This window comes from Mytilus trossulus, chromosome 8, assembly GCF_036588685.1.
Source record: "Mytilus trossulus isolate FHL-02 chromosome 8, PNRI_Mtr1.1.1.hap1, whole genome shotgun sequence".
NCBI lineage: Eukaryota > Metazoa > Mollusca > Bivalvia > Mytilida > Mytilidae > Mytilus > Mytilus trossulus.
This window is the reverse complement of record NC_086380.1, coordinates 42803784-42824470: the sequence shown is the minus strand read 5'-3', so window position 1 is coordinate 42824470 and position 20687 is coordinate 42803784. Positions and strand designations below refer to the sequence as shown.

The window sequence follows — 20687 nt, the reverse complement described above, 5'->3', positions numbered from 1 at the left end:
TTTTTGTTGATAAAATTACGTGCTTTTTGTGGTCTTTTTAATGCTGTGACAGTTTTGACTTTTCAACTCTTTACACTACACTACACTTTCACTCAACCTTATCACACACAATGTTTTCTATTTAATTGACTGTAAATAGTCATGCCAATATATTTGATGCAACTCATTTTAATCCTTGTTCTTTAAAAAAAAAAAAAGTAAATATGCTATATATACCAACTGGAGGTGTGATGAGAAGATTGAAGCTGTAATTTTTTCCTTGATAAAATATATGTACGTTCCGTCAATATTAATTATCGACAGGTACTGTAGTGGGAATTTAAATGGGCACCAAGTGTGCCTCTTTAATAACAGACTTGTTATTGTACTGTTATAAAACACAGTTTATGACGAGACTCCGTGAAGACTCGTGGAAATTGCATTCAAGTAATAAAGCCAACAACAATTACTGTACTATTGTTTGTCTGGTTTTTTTTTTTATTTTAGCCATGGAGTTGTCAGTTTATATTGACTGTCCCTTTGATATCTCTCGTCCCCTTTTTTTCTGTTATGTTAATGATATTTTTTTGTTAAATAATCAAGACTTGTCTAACTGTACTGCCAAAATTTCCCCCAAAGGATCCTACTTTGAATAATTCAAATATAACTGCTTTTTCCTACATTTAAATGTTTCAGTTTTACAAATGAAAATTTACGACAAAAGGGATGATTTTTCGTTCTACATTATAAATTTTCCTTTTATGGATAGTGATGATCCTCTGACACCATCTTACGAATCAGGATGTGTATATGTCACAACTCGTTCGCTCTACCATTGCTGTTGTAATTTTAATAAACGTAATCTATGTTTTACTAATAAATTATTAAGTCAAGGAATAAAACCTTTACAAAATTCTTCCATGAAGCAGCATACGTGTACCACACAAATCATGCAAATGTTGATGCAAGCATGAAACTTCGTAGGAATATGCCTTAATGTGTATTTAATCATAAAGGGGTATAGCCACGAGCACAATCCATTCGATCATAGAGACTATATTTGATTTTTAAACTGGCGTATGTCAAGTATAACACATCGAATTTTTGGTCCATTTTGCATACATAATGCTTGTAATTTATAAAAAAAAAAAGTGACTAGGTGAAATGAATGAAGGTTAATCCGTCTGGCTGTAGTAACATAACATAACTTCCAGTCAAATATTGACCGATAACTCACTTCCGGTTTTATAAATGATTTAAAACTTGACCTATATCAGTACCATACCCTAATGTTTAAATGCTAGTGCTTTGATAATAATCAATTTAAGTCCTGAAGTCTTTATTGAATCGACAGGATATGCCATCGCAGGAGAGCAGATCTAAGGAAGCTTTTTCAGCTGCATGCATGGTGTACAGATCGCATGGAAGTCAAATGACACTGAACGAATTGTAATAAAATAACCGAAATCAGTTGAATCACATACAACAAGGTGTTACACCATACCCGTAGTCAGGGAGTTCGGACGACCCCCCCCCCCCCCCCCCCCTTTTGAAAACAAATAATCACTGTTAAAGTCAATGTTCTGTTCGAATTGTGACTGTTAAAGTCGAGTTCGTGAGTCCAACGAACCCCCTTTGGAAATCCCTGGCTACGGGCCTGTACACAGTTGCATTGGTAAGGGGGTTATCCTTCGGAGTGAAATTCAGATATGTTCAGATATTTTACTCAGACAATATATGAGTTATTATTCTCTTGTTATATTGTTATTCACTTTATTTTATTAAACATAGTAAAACGTGAAGTTGATTTTTGATATGGCGAAAAGAATCTACTTTAGTTTCCTCCACAGATAGTTGGGGAAACTGATTGGAAAATGTTGTGTATGTCAGGAATCTACAAATGAACCTGCTGAAATCGTAAGATAATTAAGTGATATAACTGTTGGGCAAAGGTATAGTAACTATACTCCATATCCCTCTGAAGAGAGAATTAAAAAGTAAAATCACAAAAATACTGAACTTAAAGGAAAATCAATTCGGAAAAGAAAAAAAATTACTGTAATTTATGCAGAATACAGTTTAACAATGTAAACCTCAAATGTCACCAATGCCTTTTAAGATTTTTGATCGAATGTAAGTCATTTATTCGTTTTAAATGTACCCCTGATTTGGAAGACCGACCAATTCATGTTTCTTTTATTATATAGAGCCGCCTTAGCTTTATTCGCTTTAAGAGAGGCTCTGCAAGTTTTACAAAATAGTTGGCAAAATAGAGAGAGACAATCGAAGATATGAACATATGTCAAAAGTAGTTTCACTCAGGATGAATATACCATGAACGAACCTGCATTAACTGATCAGGTAACATACATCTTTGAAGCTGAATGAAATTCTGAAGAGTTAGTGGTGCATATTTTGATGACCAGATCTGGCAAACCTATACGACGAAATATTGACACTACTATATGTTTAACTTCTGCCAAGTTCGATGCACCTAAAGGACAAGCTTCTGCAGAAATGGCAGAACTGGAATCACACACAAAAGGCTTTCAATACAGCACTATAATCAGATCTTTTGAACATGTTGAATAGTGTTTTATTAGTATTAATTTTAATTTTAATCAAACTAAATATAATTGTTTTATTCATATACATGTAAATATGCGTGGATCTGCAATCTGTCATGGCATCGCACAAGGTCCTGTCTTCTCTGACCTGTTTATGCCGTCTTCACAGTTAATATATTGATGTTGGATGTGTGCAGTTGAATAAGTTAGTCTTAGATGCATGATTTGTTGATTAGTTGTTTTTTGGCTTTGAACAAGCTGTCAGTAACTGAGAGTACTCTCAGATCTTTTTTTTTTCCTTTTTTTGTTGGAATGTACAAGTACACAGCCACATGCACTCTATGTTTTAGTATTATACATTTCTATTTGTACCCATCTTATGAGTTGAGTCTTTTTCAACTGATGTTTATATTTAATTCTTATGTTCAACACTGATCAAGGTTATGGGAGGGATTGACGCCGTTATGTTTATAACCATGCCACATTCTGTGTGTGTGTGTGTGTACCCTTCCCAAGTCAGGAGCCTGTAAATAAACTCATAAAAGATACCAGGATTATATTTTGTAATTACACCAGAGGCGCGTTTCGACTACAAAAGACTCAAAAGTGACGCTCGAATCCAAAAATGTTAAAAAGGCCAAATAAAGTACAAAGTTGAAAAGCATTGATGACCAAAATTCCTAAAAGTTTTGCCAAATACAGTTAAGTTAAACTACTCCTAAGGTAGAAAAGCCTTAGTATTTCAAAATTCAAAACGTTTTATAAACGGTTGATTATTGAGTGGTCGTCGTTTGGTTGTTTGAGTTATCAACATGTTTGACCCCGCCGCATTGTCTATGTGCATAACTCAAGGCTTCACTCATTGTTTAAGCCCGTACAGTGACCACATTCACCTGTCTCAGAATTGTGCTTTCCTTAATACCATTTAGGTATTTATATAGAAAAAAATCTGAGACAAGTGCCTATGAGTGTGACATATACATTGTAGTTGCTAAATCCGCTTTATTGGGACTCTGGCCAGTGAAGAATTATTCAGATAGACGTAATCATACAAAAAGCATTACATTATCATAATTACACATCACAAAGTTAAACCTAAGACATGCAAGAATGAACCAATGTAGAGTGGACTCATCATCAGACACTGCCACAGACCCGGATTGATGTATTTTGGCATGAATGTTTTTATTTTCTCCACAACTTTTCTGCAGATTCCTTTTTTATACGTGCGATATACTGCCCTTTACTCTCAGTGAACGTCCATAAATAAACCGAAGGGACGTCAAAGGGGCGCTATTGCTAATAGTACTTGAGAAACAGATAAAAACACAAAATCTTTATTTTGACCATTTGACCACGAAAATAGGATCAAAGGGCATATGAAACCGCCTTAAAATTATTTCTTACAATCATATCATACACCAAACAAAGTTGCCCTATAGATTATAGGAGATAACCTATTACAGCTAAACACTGAAACTTGACATTAAAACTGGGTTCAATCTACCATTTTCTAAATAAGAAAATGCCTGCACCAAGTCAAGAATATGACAGTTGTTATCCATGCGATCGTTTGATGTGTTTGAGAAATTCCAATTTGATTAGGGACTTTCCGTTTTGAATTTTCCTCGGAGGTTAGTACTTTTGTGATTTTACTTTTGTCAACTGAATCATGACAATGAGACAACAGATGATACCTCCCAAATCAGGAGCCTGTACTTCAGTGGTTGTAATACATGTATTTGTTTCCGTATATCATATTTGTTTTTCGTTCATTATTTTGTATATAAATCAGTCAGTTAGTTCTTTAGTTAAAATTGTTTTACATTTGTCTTTTCAGGGCCTTTTATAGCTGAATTCGCGGTATTAGTTGTACTCGTTGTTGAAGGCCATACATTAACCTATATTTGTTATTTTCAGTTTCATTTTGTCTTTTGTGGAGAATTGCCTCACTGGCAATCATACCACATCTTTTAATGTTTATATGTACACCTTACATTCATTCCACAGATAGAGTATCATTAACTGCTTATACAGTATCTGAGATTATGCGAAATCATGTAACTTTAACCTTGATCACTGATCCATGACCTTGAGGTCAGGTAGAGACAAGAAGATAGATTTCTTTATGTTTTTATAAAAAAAAATGGGGGAAAGGGATGGGATGATATTGCCATATCTAGAACAAATATGTTTTTGTCAAATCTGATTTTTATTTTCAAAACTCATCTATTAATTGTTGCATGTTCAACATGTGCACTTTTTAATTCCCAATGATCGAACAGTTTTATTTTCAAGATTGATTGCTGATGAAAAAGCCAGCATAATTGGTATTTGTAGCATGGAAGTTTATCACAAATTGCTATTTCTTGAATAACTCTTAGGTAGGGATATAAAATCTGTGAGAATCACCTTAAAAAAAACTAAAATGGTTCACTATAACTAATACAATGTTATACCAATTTAAATCTTTAATCAAAATATGAAAAAGATTTTTTTAATACACTATATCTTATCATAGTATTAATCACCAATGACATATAGGTTTTATTAAATATAACATTAACTTGATTCCTGAAAAACATCTTTCTTGCATAATTTGTAATGTTCCCACAAATCATTCTCACAATCAAATGTTTCAGAGCATGTTGAACAAGTGAATGACTTTGTCTTTTTATGAGTTGCCATATGCCTAACAAGGCCACTTTTGCGCAAAAAAGTCTTGTGACATATTTCACATGCAAAATTTTTTTTCGCAAGCCCCGAATGCGTTTCAGCATTGTGTCTCTCTAGAGAACTTTTTGTCGCCAAATTTTTTTCGCAAAGGTTACAAAAAAAAATTTGCCCTGTATGAATCAACCTATTATGCTTCTTCCGACTGTATTTGTTGGGAAAATCAATCGAACACATTTTGCAGTGAAATTTTTTTCTTTTTCCGTGCACCAATTTTGCATGGTTTTCTCTATCAATTTTAGCATCAAAGGGAGCTTTACATATACCACACAAAAATATATTTTGATTTCTATGTTGTTTTTCTATGTGTTTTTGTAAAAGAAAATCAGCTACAAATTCTGCATTGCATATTTCACATGTATAGGTCTTTTTGCAAAGATGCCACTGCAGGCCTTTTAAACTTTTGAACTCTTTGTTACATATTGAACAGATGTGTAAGTTACCATGGTTACTGTCTTCTGTTTGTGATAAACAGTCCATGTGTGAAATCAATGGTTCCTTTTGCAACTGTTCAAAAATAGTTGCACTAGCTTGAGCCTGTAATTGTGATGCTTCCGGAATAGCTTCTGCATCCTGTTCCAAAGGATGAATTGTGGGTAATTCAGGTTCTTCCTTTATACAAAATCCAATTGTATTATCCTGATTATGATTTAAAGAGAGTTTATGCGGCTCTAGGTGTTTTTGTATTCTGTCGTGATTGTACATTGCATCTCCTTGCGAAGAATGCATTGTGGGTAATTCAGTTTCTTCCATAGTTACAGATTCTTTCTTATTACATGTATTAGGAACACAAGAAAGGTTTTTTATTTCTTGGTGATTTTTTAATCCTTCATTGATATGTACTGCATTTTGGTCTATCACATGAACTTCAGGCCAAGCAGGTTCTTCCTTAATGTGCACTTTAGGCCAAGCAGGTTCTTCCTTAATGTGCACTTCAATTGTATCATGATCAGACACGACTTTCTGTGTTTCTAGGTGTGTCTGAAATCCCTCTTTCATGTGTACTGCATCTTGATTTAAAGGATGAACGGATGGTAATCCATCATTGGTATGTACTGCAACTAATTCCACGGGATAAACTGTATTTAATTCAGATCTTTTCTGTGTTTCTCCTGGTGATTTTTGTCCTTCATTATTGTGTTCTGCATCTTGTTTTAAAGGATGAACTGAGTGTATTTCAGGTGCTTCCTCAATTTGAGTTTCTATCCTATTATAACGACTAGACAATTCCTTTGTTTCTAATTCAGTTTGTAATTTATCATTGCCACTTGGATGAACTGCAACCAATTTTATAGGATAAATTTTGAATGATTCAGGTTTTTTCTTAATACAAAACTCTATTGAATTAGGATTTGAAAGTTTCTGCATTTTAAAGTGTTTTTTCAATACGTCATTATTATGTTTTCCATGTTCATGCAAATTTCGAGATGTGGGAGATTGAGGTTCTATCAACTTATAATCATATGAAAGTTTATATGCTTCATATCCTTCACGATTGTGTACTGCATCTTGGTTCAAAGGATGCATTGTGGGTAATCCAGATGTTTCCTCAACTTGAGATTCTATTGCATTATAATTACAAGAAAAATCCTCAATGGGTCTTTGTTGTCCTTCGTTATTGTGTACTGCATTTTGATTCAAAGGATAACTTGTTGGTGATTCAGGTTCTATCTTTATATAATTTTCTGACGCATCTTTATCAAAAGAAGGATTCACTGTTTCTAGTTGTGCTGGTGATTTATCAATGAGATCTACTGCATCTTGGATCAAAGGATTAATTTTGGAAGAGCTTGCAGATTCTTCATTAATATGAATTTCTATTGTTTCACGATCGCCAGAAAATACCTGAAGTTTATTCTGTGTTTGTGATTCCTTGAACTTATCCATAGAAAGGATTGCTTGTAAACTTGTTCCCTCCTCAACAGGAATGATTTTGCGATAATATTTATTTTTTTGTGCTTCTATTTGCTTTCGATATAAATCATTATGTACCATAAAGTTATGTTTAAATAATTCTTCCTTTGTTCCAAAGCATTTCCAGCATGATTGACAAATCTGAGGCATCGTACCAGTATGAGTTATTTTGTGCATATTGAGCTCATATTCTGTATCAAATGATCTTCCCGTTTTATCAGTACAGCAATACGGACAAACAAACTGCTTTCCTTGGACCCAGGGTAATACTTTAGCATTCTTGGTATAGTTGTGCTCAAAATCTGATCTAACAAATTGGTAATTATTTTTGGGGATTTCATCAGCACCTTTGGGCAGTCTAGTCTTTACTAGGTACATAGTCGGGTTACTATCATCATCATCATCAACTGTGTCTGGAAAATAATTCAAGTGATAAAGCAATGAACATGTATATTATATGAAAAAAACCTGGATGAATGCAACATTTCACAATTTTGTTGTTGTTATATTAGCAACATATGGAATTTATTGACCCCATATATCAAATGTATATATGGTACTATTAGGTCACTAACACACCATCATGACCATGTAACTAATAGTATTAACTGTTGTTTGTTTTTTGATTCTTGTTTGCCAAAGCATAATACATGTATCAATTTGTTTTCATCTACATGTAATTATGAGTTTGATTTGCCTTAAATTGTATTTTTTGTCTATATTTCATTTTTCTTTTCATTTAAACTTGGATAAGTGGTTGGAGGATTTTTAAATTGTAATAGCATTTTAAATGTATATATGCACAATTAAATAATGTAGACAACCATGTAACAGTTCACATGAACATGATGAATATGTATCACCCAACACAGACATAACATTGAGAATGGAAATGGGGAATGTGTCAAAGAGACACCAACCGGATCATAGAACAGACAACAGCAGAAGGTCACCAATAGGTCTTCAATGCAGTGAGAAAGTCCCGCACCCAGAGGCTAGCCCGTAGACAAATATCTATACTAGTACAGTGATAATGGACGCTAAAATCCAAATTTAACACAAGAAACTAAAATTGAAAATCAAACAAGAGTAACAAGACTAACATACAACGCCAGAGGATCTTTTTTATTCTGACTGTGAGCCGAACAGCCTTCCCTCTTTCTTCTATATGTAGTGAATATTGTGAAGCAGCAAATACTAATTTTAAAGTCTTCCATATAACAAAGCTGGGAACAGAACCTGTGGCCTCCAACAATGAGACGAGCAGGCTACCATGACACACAACAAACTTTAAGGTTATTCCTACATTGTTTTTTATAGTAAATAAATCTTTTCCTGATTAAGAGTAATTCCTTGTAATTTGATTGGCTGATATTTTTCTAAAACATTTCAGTGCATTTTTTTATTTATGAGTCAATTCCAATTATCTCCCTTATACCATTGTCCTAATAAATAAAACAGGTGCTCCAGCGGGTGCAGCTTTATACGACCACAGAGGTCGAACCCTAAACAGTTGGGGTGAGTATAGACAAAACATTCAAGCTTGATACAGCTCTGAATTTGCATTGTGATCAAATTTTTGACATACTTGGGGTTTATTACACAAAACAAATATCAAGATCTTACAAATCTATTGCACAATATTGTGCAATTAAAGATTTCTTCTTGAAACTTTTCAATTTTTTTTTTTAATTTTGGGGAAAATATTTGAAAACTACCACACACCCATTTTTTTGGCAATTAGTCTAAAACCTGACATTTCTTTATACATTATTTACAAGTAGCTATATACATGTATAGTTTTAGGGAGATGAATACAACATACCCAACATTGTATGTTAAATGTTTTTCAATTACCTCCCTTACACTGTTTTTAAATTGTCTTTTAAAAGGCCGTACGGTGACCTATAATTGTTAATGTTTGTGTCATTTTTGGTCTTTTGTGGATAGTTGTCTCATTGGCAATCATACCACATCTTTTTTATATTAATTGTCCAGAAAAACCTAGTTTCACCCTTTTGTTTGCCCCTAATTCCAAAAATGTTTGAGCCATAACCCAACAAAGTCAGTACTAACTATCCCTTCATTGTATGGAAACTTGTGGTATAATTTCAGAGAGCTTCATACACTTAAACACAAGTTGTTGTTTGAAAACTACAAAAATGTTTATTTTGGGCCCCCTTTTTTGCCCCTAATTTCTAAACTATTGGGACCATAACCCCCAAAATCAACCAAACCTTCCGTTAGTAGTAATGAACCTTCTGGTATAATTTTATAAAGATCCATTTACTAAAACTATAGTTATTGTCCGGAAACTAAATGTGTCTTCGGATGACGACAACGCAGACGAATACGCCATGATATAATTTTACAATGCAAATAAAATTTGTGGTGGTATTATAAGTCTAAATATTTTGCATTCATCACAGTTTTAGAAAAAATATATTAATATATTTGGTTGATATTGTCCTAATCATTGATAGGTTTAATACTATTTTCAAAAAACAATAATAGTCCAGTCAATCTACATAAGGGATCAACTGACCATTTTGGTCATGTTGGCTTATTTGTAGATCTTAATTTGCTGAACATTATTGCTTTTTACAGTTTATCTCTATCTATAATCATTTTTAAGATAATAAGCGAAAATGGACAAAATTTCCTTCAAATAACAAATTCAGGGGCAGCGTCCCAACAACCCATTGTCCGATTCATCTGAAAATTTCAGGGCAGAGAGATCTTCATCTACTTAACAATTTTACCCCATGTCAGATTTGCTCTAAATGCTTTGGTTTCAGAGTTATTAGCCCTTCGAGCCATGTGAGCTAAAAATCATCATTTAAAATTCCTATTGAGATTTGCATTGAAAAGGGAGATAACTCTTCATCTTGGTCTATGTGAATATTAAATCAAGGATGCAGATGGTTTCATGGCAAAATTGTGTTTTGGTGATGGTGATGTGTTGGTACATCTTACTATACATAAAGAGGGACGAAAGATACCAAAGGGACATTCAAACTCATAAATCTAAAACAAACTGAAAACGTCATGGCTAAAAATGAAAAAGACAAACAGAAAAACAATAGTACACATGACACAACATAGAAAACTAAAGAATAAACAACACGAACCCCACCACAAACTAGGGGTGATCTCAGGTGCTCCGGAAGGGTAAGCAGATCCTGCTCCACATGCGGCACCCGTCGTGTTGCTTATGTGATTACAAATCCAGTAAATAGTCTAATTTGGTAGGTCAAATTCATGAAAGGGGAGGGGATTGTAGTTGCAACGTAAGGAACATATATATCCGAAATCATTTGTGAACAGTTATTCCATTATGGTCAACCAACTCGTGATGGCATCCGTAAAATTTACGAAGGGATGATTTCAACTTCACTCTGGAACTCTTAATTTATAATAGCTTCCTAATGTGAGCAGTAACCCTCTATCAAGAAAATCATGATAAGAAATGCAAGCACGGGAAAATTGTATCAATTGGGAGATATATACCCCGTATGCAGGTGCTGCTGGAATGTTGCTACTTAGAAATGGAAAGTTCACAATTGGAAAGCTGAAATCATCTACATTCTTGCTGCTTACAATTATTTTTATTTATAATGAACTTGGCCCTTGCCCAGTAGTTAAAGTGGAAAATATTAGTACAAATTTACAAATTTTATGAAAATTGTTAAACATTGACTATAAAGGACAATAACTCCTTTAATAGGTGGTCAATTGACCATTTTGGTCATGTTAACTAATTTGTAAATGTTACTTTTTTGAACATTATTGCTGTTTACAGTTTATCTCTATCTATAATAATATTCAAGATAATAACCTAAACAGCAAAATGTCTCTAAAATTACTAGTTAAGGGCCAGCAACCCAACAACTGGTTGTCCAATTTATCTGAAAATTTCAGGGCAAATAGATATTCACCTGTCAAACAATTCAACTCGTGTCAGATTTGCTCTCAATGCTTTGGTTTCAGAGTTTATAAGTCAAAAACTGCATTTACCCCTATGTTCTATATTTAGCCATGGTGGCCATCTTTGTTGGTTGGCCAGGTCACCAGACTAGATACCCCAATGATGACTGTGGCCAAGTTTGGTTTAATTTGGCCCAGTAGTTTCAGAGGAGAAGATTTTTGTAAAAGTTAATGGCGTCAGCAACCACAGACGATGGATGCCACGTGAGCTAAAAAGGCAGAAATATAAATTTAAATTGATACAAAAGTATAACTTTACCACTCCTATTCATCAGAATGTATTGATTCTTGATTTTTTAGGGTCTTTAGAGTATGAAAATCAACTTTTATATCTTTTATTAAGCTATAATCTAGATTTTGTAACTCATTAGTTGCATGATAATTTATTGAATTTTTCAACATGTCAAGGTAAAGAATCTCAAATTTAATAAAAAATAATTAAGCATGTATTCTTCAATTTGTGGTTTAAAGTTTCTTAAGATAAGTAAACTAGAGGCTCTCAAGAGCCTGTGTCGCTCACCTTGGTCTAAGTGCATATTACACAATGGATACAGATAAATTCATGACAAAATTGTGTTTTGGTGAGTGTGATGTGTTTGTAGATCTTACTTTACTAAACATTCTTGTTGCTACAATTATTTCTATCTATAATGAACATGGCCAAGTTATTACAGTGGGAAAAAATTTACAAAAATTTACAAAAATTTATGAAAATTGTTAAAAAATCCCTATAAAGGGCAATAACTCCTTAAGGGGCAAACTGACAATTTTTTTCATGGTTGACTCATTTGTAGATCTTACTTTGCTGAACATTATTGTTCATTACAGTTTATCTCAATCTTTAATCATGATAATAATATTCAAGATAATAACCAAAAACTGCAAAATTTCCTTAAAATTACTAATTCAGGGGATGAAACCCAACAAGAGGTTGTCAGATTCATTTGAAAATTTCAGAGCAAATAGATATTCACCTGTCAAACAATTAAACTGGTGTCTGATTTGCTCTCAATGCTTTGGTTTCAGAGTTATAAGCCAAAATCTACATTTTACCCCTATGTATTTTTTTTAGCCAGGGCAGCCATCTTGTTTGGTTGGTCAGGTCACGCCACCCATATTTTAAACTAGATATCACAATGATGATTGTGGCCAAGTTTGGTTTAATTTGGCCCAGTAGTTTCAGAGGAGAAGATTTTTGTAAAAGCTAACGTCGGAGGACAACGGATGACAGACGACGGACGACAAGTGATGAGAAAAGCTCACTTGACCCTTTGGGCCAGGTGAGCTAAAAATATAATATACAGATATTAACAATACCATATTTTCACATTACTTTTTCAAAATGGTCAAAAATTAAAATCTTTAATGAAAAATACATGAAAAAAATTAAACTAACCATAACACTTTAGTTTTGTACATTTCATGAGTTGAAGATCATGAAGATTATATAATTTAGTCAAATACAACATTGTACAAACTTGTCTCATTGGCACTCACACCACATCTTCCTATATCTATTTATTGCCCCATCAAAGTATCATACTTTACATAAATTTCAAGAAAAACAACCAAAAACTGACCAAAAATGACTTATATTTGCGAGAGTTATCTCCCCTTCCAATGTTAATTTCCATAGGAAATTAAAAATGCTGATTTTGAGGTTTCAATTTTATTTGACTTTTTTTGTGTATATAAAGGACATAATGCTATAGATTAGAACTAAAACATTTTGTGTTGCAATTAGTTTGAGGTTAAATTTTAGTTTGACTAGACTATAAATGTGTGGTGTGATAACAAAATCAGGATAAATCAGTTAGACAGTCATGACAGTGTACAATTGTCCTTTAAATACGAAATTTTTTGGGTCAATAAAATTTAAATCGAGTTAAACTTTGTCTCAGCCTTGAATTTATTGACCAGATAAATTTCTGTACTAGGACAATTTCACACTGTGCTACTAATAGAATTATTGTTGAAATACACATCTACAAATACACCTTATAATCGCTATTTAGTCCATTCCGGGAAAAACAGTCATTTATACAACTTCCTGTTTAGGTCACCGGCCGAAAAATGGAGGTCATCAGTAGTGAGCTGAGGGAGAAAAATTTTTATAAAGTGATCATCAAGAAGCTTTGATATAGTATGATCCACTTTTTTCAAAATTAAAATTAAAGTAAAAAAATATTTTGTTTGAAGTATTTACGGTAGTTTAAACAGGTCTCAAAATAAGTATCATGCATGGTGAATTGTTTAAACAGGGTCCCAGATAGCTTCAACTGGATGAAAAAAGTTGTGTAATTTTAGAACTTATCAGGAATGGAATAAATAGCGATTAGGTGTATAGTTTGTCCTGAAATTCAGGAGTAATGCAAGTTGAAGTTGCAATGACAAACTTTTGGAGCAGTTTACTTGGGTTAAAATTCAATGTTTGAATTTTTCCCCCGTCTAATGCATTGTATTTTACTTTATCTCGTGATAAAAATCCTCAAAATTTATCAAGTTAGCCATGCTTAATAGGATTGTTATTCCATCCAGCCCCACTCCCTTAATTTTCTTTTATGAACATGAGTTATACCTTGAGAACATGTGACATCTTGATTTGAATCTTGATTGGTTAAATTCTTTGCAGGGACAGATTTGACCTTTTTATCTTTGTTTCTGTTGGTCCTTGTATTATTCGGTCTGATGTCCACTTTTCTTTTTCTTTTTCTGCTTTCAGGAATAAATGTCTAAAATAAAAATTACATGTACATTTAATAATTCTTGGATTAATGGAAAGAAGTTCTACTATCAAAAGTTGCTGACACTAATACATGTAATAATATGTTCTCTTACAGTGTGTATATATATACATTGTAACTGTACATTTGTACTTCTAATGTGCGTATTATTATGCATTAACTTTTCTACATTGACTAGAGGTATAGGGGGAGGGTTGAGATCTCATAAACATGTTTAACCCTGCCCCAATTTTGTGCCTGCACCAAGTCAGTCTTGTTTGCTTTTCAATTTTAGTTTCTTGTGTATAATTCAAGTTTAGAATGATGTCCGTTATCATTGTACTAGTATACATATTTTTTAAGGGGCCAGCTGAAGGACACCTTTGTTGCTTTGACACATTCCCCATTTCCTTTCTCAGTTTTATTCAGTAATGGAAAAAAACATTTAACTTAAGGGGGGTTATGTTTTTTTGTCGGTTTTAGAAAAAAGATTTTGGCTCACAATTTTGTCAAGTTCTTCAACGCTTTAAAGAATTTAAATTGTTTTAAATTTTAAATTTTCAATCGAATTATTTTGATAAAAATATTACACTATAAGGTATGGGGAAAATCTAAAGCAGCATACAACACATGTATATTTGTTTGCTTGAACAGACAGTCAGGGGTGTTACTTGTACAAGTATTAGTAATTTTTATTTTTTTGAACAAATAATTTATTTATACAAGTGTATTTTATTTACTTGTATTGGTAAATGTCTAGCTATATAAAGGGACATAGATGTAACTATAGGCCAAAAAATAATTTACCAATACAAGTAAATAAAATACACTTGTATAAGTAAATTATTTGTTGGCCTAGTTACATGTATACATGGTATATGTCCCTATATATAGCTAGACATTCAGATTTTATTACTTATATTATTCTAACGACTTCTTTGGTCTTATAGAATTTTTAATTGTCTAATTCCTTTGCAGATGTCTCTACTATTACTCAGTAAACCAACTTATTTTCGCGAGCAATTTATTTTCGCGACTTTCGCGAGTAGAAAAATATCGCGAAGTTAAATTGTCGCGATTATGTAAAACTTGGACCTTTCATTATTTAACAACATCAAGTTAATTAGATAATCGCGAAATTTAATTGCCGCGAAATGGACTCGAAAGGGCTAAACGCAAAATAAAGTATCCGCGAAAATAAGTTGGTTGACAGTAAATCATTTACATGTAAGTGTTATTTTGTAGACAACGAAAATCTCATTTGTCTGTAATATCTTCAGCATGTTCAGAACATTGCTTTTGTTCAAGCCCCTAATAGGTGCATTTTATTTAGTCTAGCTTGCACAATTACTCAAGGTCAATAAGTGTATGTTGAATTATTGGAATGAAACATTGTACTTTAGTAAATAGATTAATTATGAGCTAACCTGAGAAAAATTGTAAAAGGAATGATTTTACATCTCAAAACTTGTGATTTGTGGGATTGTAAAAAACAATATTACTGAATGACTGATATAAGTATATTATTTACTTCTTCAACTTTCAATGCAAGCAAACTATGATTTTATTTGCATAAGAAGTACCCCTCACTGATAGAATGTGTTTTTTTCATCAATTTACAAATCAGAAGGTTTTTTAAGGAAAATCAATAAATTTGTAATTTGCAGGTTTAATTTTAGTGACAAAATAAAGATTTGAGTTATCTTTCTTTTACCCATCTTGCATTTTCACAATTTGTTTTATCTATTTGCATGTCACATAAATTAAATCATATTATAATGTGTTATAACTTATTTATAATGAAGCTGTCATACCACAAATTAAAAGTCCCTATCTGTTCAACCAAATTTTGCAATTTCCACAGCTTTTTAAATATTTTACCTTAAGTTTAACTTCATAGAAATCAGGTACATGTATATCCTGAACATTGCTGAATTGTACATGTACTTGTATGTATCAGCTTTCTACATGCCAATTTTCATGTTTAAAATCATATAAAAAAGAAAAGGTCTTCCAAATAGAGGTACCACTAAAAATAACCCCTGGTTTTCTTGAAATCTGAAATAAGTATACTACAATGTACTATGGAGTGGCCGCAATAATCCTCAATTTTGAATGCAAAATGCATTTACTATTTACTTTTCTACATCATTGTACATTGGCTAGAAGTATAGGGGGAGGGTTGAGATCTCATAAACATGTTTAACCCCACCACATTTTTGCACCTGTCCCAAGTCAGGAGCCTCTGGCCTTTGTTAGTCTTGTATTCTTTTAATTTTAGTTTCTTGTGTGTACAATTTGGAAGTTAGTATGGTGTTCATTATCACTAAACTAGTATATATAGATATGGGGAGATGTGGTGTGAGTGCCAATGAGACAACTCTCCATCCAAATAACAATTTAAAAAAAAGTAAACCATTATCATGAATACATGAATATAGATCAATGTATGGCCTTCAAAATGGAGCCTTGGCTCACACCGAACAACACTTAACTTCTTAAGTTAATAAAGGGCCCCAAAACCACCAGACTGAATGTAAAACCATTCAAACGGGAAAACCAATGGTCTAATGTATACATATAAAAAAAACGAGAAACGAGAAACAAGAAACACATATATATTACATAAACACACAACAACTACTTTACATCAGATTCCTGACTTAGGACAGGTGCAAACATTTGCATCGGGATTAAACGTTTTAATGGATCCAAACCTTCTCCCTTTTTCTGAAACAATAGCATATAACATCACAAAATAGAAAAACACACAATAAAATATCATATATAGATATAGGAAGATGTGGTGTGAGTGCCAATGAGACAACTCTCCATCCAAGTAACAATTTAAAAAGTAAACCATTATATGTTAAAGTACGGCCTTCAACACGATGCCTTGGCTCCCACCGAACAACAAGCTATAAAGGGCCCCAAAATTACTAGTGTAAAACCATTCAAACGGGAAAACCAACGGTCTAATCTATATAAACAAAACGAGAAACATGTATATATATTACATAAACAAACGAAAACTACTGTACATCAGATCCCTGACTTAGGACAGGTGCAAACATTTGCATCGGGATTAAACGTTTTAATGGATCCAAACCTTCTCCCTTTTTCTGAAACAATAGCATAACATCACAACATAGAAAAACACACGATAAAATATCAATTGGCAGACTTAACTCAATCAAAAAACGTATGATTACACAATGAACGAATAAATTTTATTTGCGATATCTGAATACAAATGCAAAGTTTTTGTTTAGGGGCCAGCTGAAGGACGTCTCCAGGTGCGAATTAAGTCCTGAGCCACCTTAAATTCTCACCATTTCAAATAATGAAACATCTCGAAAAGAAGCTCCATAACCTAGCATTCATATGAAATTCTTGGCTTATAATTATGTTCCTTAACTTATGCTCTTCTTCACTTACACAATGTTCATGTAGTATCATTTTCATTTTCTAAATTTTTTGTATTAATAAATCATTTATTGTTTATTTGGTCTTTCCATTTTCCATGGAAAGACCAATTGCTTTTGTTCTGATTATCTTTTTTTCTCTCACAGTATAATCATGATTATTATTTCACAAGATGAAGCTTAGATATTTGGTAAATGATCATATCAAACAGTTTATAGGCTTATAAGACTGACAGTGTTTACACAGAACACTTTTTCTTGGAAGAATTATCTCCCAAAACACCATTTTTCAGGGCTCTCGCTAAGGATTTTTGAAGGCAAGTCCATGGTGAGTCCAAATGAAACAGGAATTACATGTATTCTATTGCAACATTTGAAATATAGTTTATCATTTTAGTCTACATTACCTTTAATTGAGCAATAAAAATACATTAAATTCAGATTTCTTTTAAAATATTGCTATAAAATTAATAGGTTATTTCATGTGTTCAGATTATACAAATATTTCAATCTTGATGCATCTTTGGACTCATCACCAGTTTTGAAAATGGTCAGATTCTCACGAGTCCAGGACTTATGGACTCGCCTTAGTATATATTAAGCACCCTGATTTTTGTTGTAGCGACTACTTCGCATCCGTAACGGATTACGACAAATTAAGTTTACCAAATTATGCTCTCTATATTAACTTCAGGATGTTGAATTTCATTTACGCCGAAGCGTTATGGAGACACTTGTAAATGTATATCCATATGAGAGTTATTCCCCCTTAAACCAAGTTTTAATACTTCCATATCAAATTAGATCTGTATGGATGGAAAGACTCTCAATGTTTCTCTGAACAATCGTGGTTTTTAATTATTTAATGAGTTTGTGTCAATACAATATTGTATTTATAGATTATCGTTGATTATCTCAACGAGATTGATTTTCACGCTTGAGCTGGAACAGCGAAAGCGAGAAAAGCAATCGAGTTGAGATGACCAATGATAATCTGTTTATCGCTATTTTACCTATGACAACGTTGTCAATTTCAATGTCAATTTCGTTAGCAACGCCACGTGGCCTCCTTAGTTTCTAGTGGTAATTTTTTCATCTCAAGCGAGAAGCATGATATGAAAATTATCACAAAAAAAGATCAAACGAAAAATGCACAAAATAGCGATAAATATATATATCAGTCATTTGCACCTTGTTATTTCCAAACTTACTAGAAAGCCAAAATATAATGCAATTTGGTCTCTTGTGGATAGTTGTCTGAGAGGGTCATAATGGGGTACGCACCTTCATGTAGAATAATTGTATAAAAAGTTCTTGCCATTATATGCTGTTGACGGGATAATTTTTTAGTGCATGACGATAAAAGGTACATTTATACATGTACTTGAACACTTTCTTTAAAATTTACTGATTTTGACAAATCGTGTTAATTTTTCCTGAAAATTCCAGTAAATCATGATCCACGTATTGGTAAGTCACTCAGGGGTCCTACTTGTACAATTAATTTTTCTTTACTAAAATGAAGAAGTAAATAAAAATAACTTGTACATGTAGCACCCCTGACTGTTATAAGTATATTTTATTTTGATGAATCACTGTAAACATGGTAAAATTTCAACCAATTTGTATTTGAACATGTTGAAAATGACATTTTCATGCTTGATCGATGGTGGCATTAGGGCATATATCATGTATATTTTTCCCTCTCACTGGCAAACATACATGTCATGCATGTGTGTCTTTCATTTTTTGGTTTCTAATCAGAATAAATTCAACACTACAAATGTTTTACCTTTCCCATTCATTACCTGATTACTGTCATCAGAACCACTTCTAGGTCCCAGGGAACAACCAACGGTCTCTGAACTACACGTATCAGCTTGTTCAAGTCCCAGGGAACAACCAACGGTCTCGGAACTACAGGTATCAGCTTGTTTAATTCCCAGTGAGCAACTAACCGTCTCTGTATACATATCAGCTTGTTCAAGTCCAATCGAGCGACCAACATTGTCTGTATTATCAGCTTGTTGATCAAGTTTCAGTGAGTGACCAACAGTCTGTATATTATCATCTTGTTCAAGTCCCAGTGAGCAACCACTATTAACTATATTATCAGCTTGTTCACGTCCAACATGTCCCAGTGAGCAAACAACATTGTCTACATTTTCAGCTTGTTCAAGTCCCAGTGAGCGAACAAAAGTCTCTGTATTATCAGCTTGTTCAAGTCCCAGTGAGCGACCAAAAGTCTCTGTATTATCAGCTTGTTCAAGTCCCAGTGAGCGACCAAAAGTCTCTGTATTAATATTATCATCTTGTTCAAACCCCAGTAAGCGACTAACCGTTTCTGTACTATCAGCTTGTTTTGATACATTTTGATCACAATTGTTAACTGTAGAGGGTTTTACAGCAATGAGTACATACTTTGCTAAGTGATTATGTTCATTAAATGGAATAGCCTTGTTACATGTTACATTACAACCGCTATTTGCTCCTACTCGGTTTGTGGTGTTCCCCGGTAAACGTTCAGTGTCACTTTGTTTACCTGATTGCTCAACCGTTTCTATCAATTTTAATAATCGAGCCCTTGTCTTTTTTGCTTCCTTTTCTAATCGCAACACTCTTTCGACTGCTCTATAACAATTTATACAGACACCGTTATCATCTTTCTTTTTCCTTTGCAAATTTCCAACTACTTTTTCTATCTCGCAAAAACGTTCTGTGGTCAATTTCAATTTTCGATGAAGAAATTTATTAGTTATTACAAACCCGTCGCTTTTTGTTTCTTTTTGTACAAACACAAACCCACAAATGACACATATATTCTCTACAAATTTGGTCAAAGGTTCTACCCTGGGCGCTTCCATTTTGTTGTTGTTGTCATCGCATAAACATGATAAAGTAAACACCGAGGAGTTCCGATAAACTTGATTAACTTGCAGTGATATGAAAGAAGCGATCTGATTGGCCTAAATCAATGTTCTCCTGACCCGCAAATTAGCATCCTACAGCTGCATAATAATTAAATAAAGTTCATCAATATAGAACAGTCAGTTGAATAAAATATAATATTTTACTTTCATGGATAAGTAAGAGGGGGAAATAGGGGATGGTGTCTAAATTTAAATCTATAATAGATTTTTTTTCGCTCATTTCCCAAAACATGCTATAGAAAGTTTTCATATTATATATGAGACAATATATAAAAAAGTCGATTTTCTATGTCCCCCACTTCACCAGCAATTATTTTTTTATTCAACCATCTTTTTTGAAAATTTCAAGTTTCAGTATAAACTAAATTATATAATGCACCAACTCTTGCCAATTAAACACTCATTCTTATATTTCTTCCAACAAAATAT

The 20687-nt window shown here is 33.1% G+C and overlaps 1 protein-coding gene across 2 annotated transcripts; it reads right to left on the bottom strand.

Moving 5' to 3' along the window:
* Positions 1-5076: 5076 nt before the first annotated feature.
* Positions 5077-20212, bottom strand: LOC134680974 (uncharacterized). Of its 2 annotated transcripts, XM_063540299.1 has the most exons (4): positions 19137-20212; positions 13759-13912; positions 6194-7606; positions 5077-6160 (listed from the first exon to the last, which is right to left on the bottom strand). In XM_063540299.1, exons 1-4 carry the CDS (start codon positions 20190-20192, stop codon positions 5109-5111), a joined length of 3675 nt encoding a protein of 1224 aa, XP_063396369.1. In that variant the 5' UTR covers positions 20193-20212; the 3' UTR covers positions 5077-5108. The 2 variants fall into 2 exon arrangements, with proteins under 2 accessions (XP_063396369.1, XP_063396368.1); XM_063540298.1 differs by having other exon boundaries at positions 5077-7606.
* Positions 20213-20687: the final 475 nt, after the last annotated feature.

Coding starts and splice junctions, on each gene's coding strand:
- LOC134680974 (XM_063540298.1), bottom strand. CDS start 20,192: ATGGAAGCGCCCAGGGTAGAACCTTTGACCAAATTTGTAGAGAATATA. Junction 13,913..19,136: donor GTTCTGATGACAGTAATCAG/GTAATGAATGGG, acceptor TTTTTATTTTAG/ACATTTATTCCTGAAAGCAG. Junction 7,607..13,758: donor AGATGTCACATGTTCTCAAG/GTATAACTCATG, acceptor ATTATTTTCCAG/ACACAGTTGATGATGATGAT.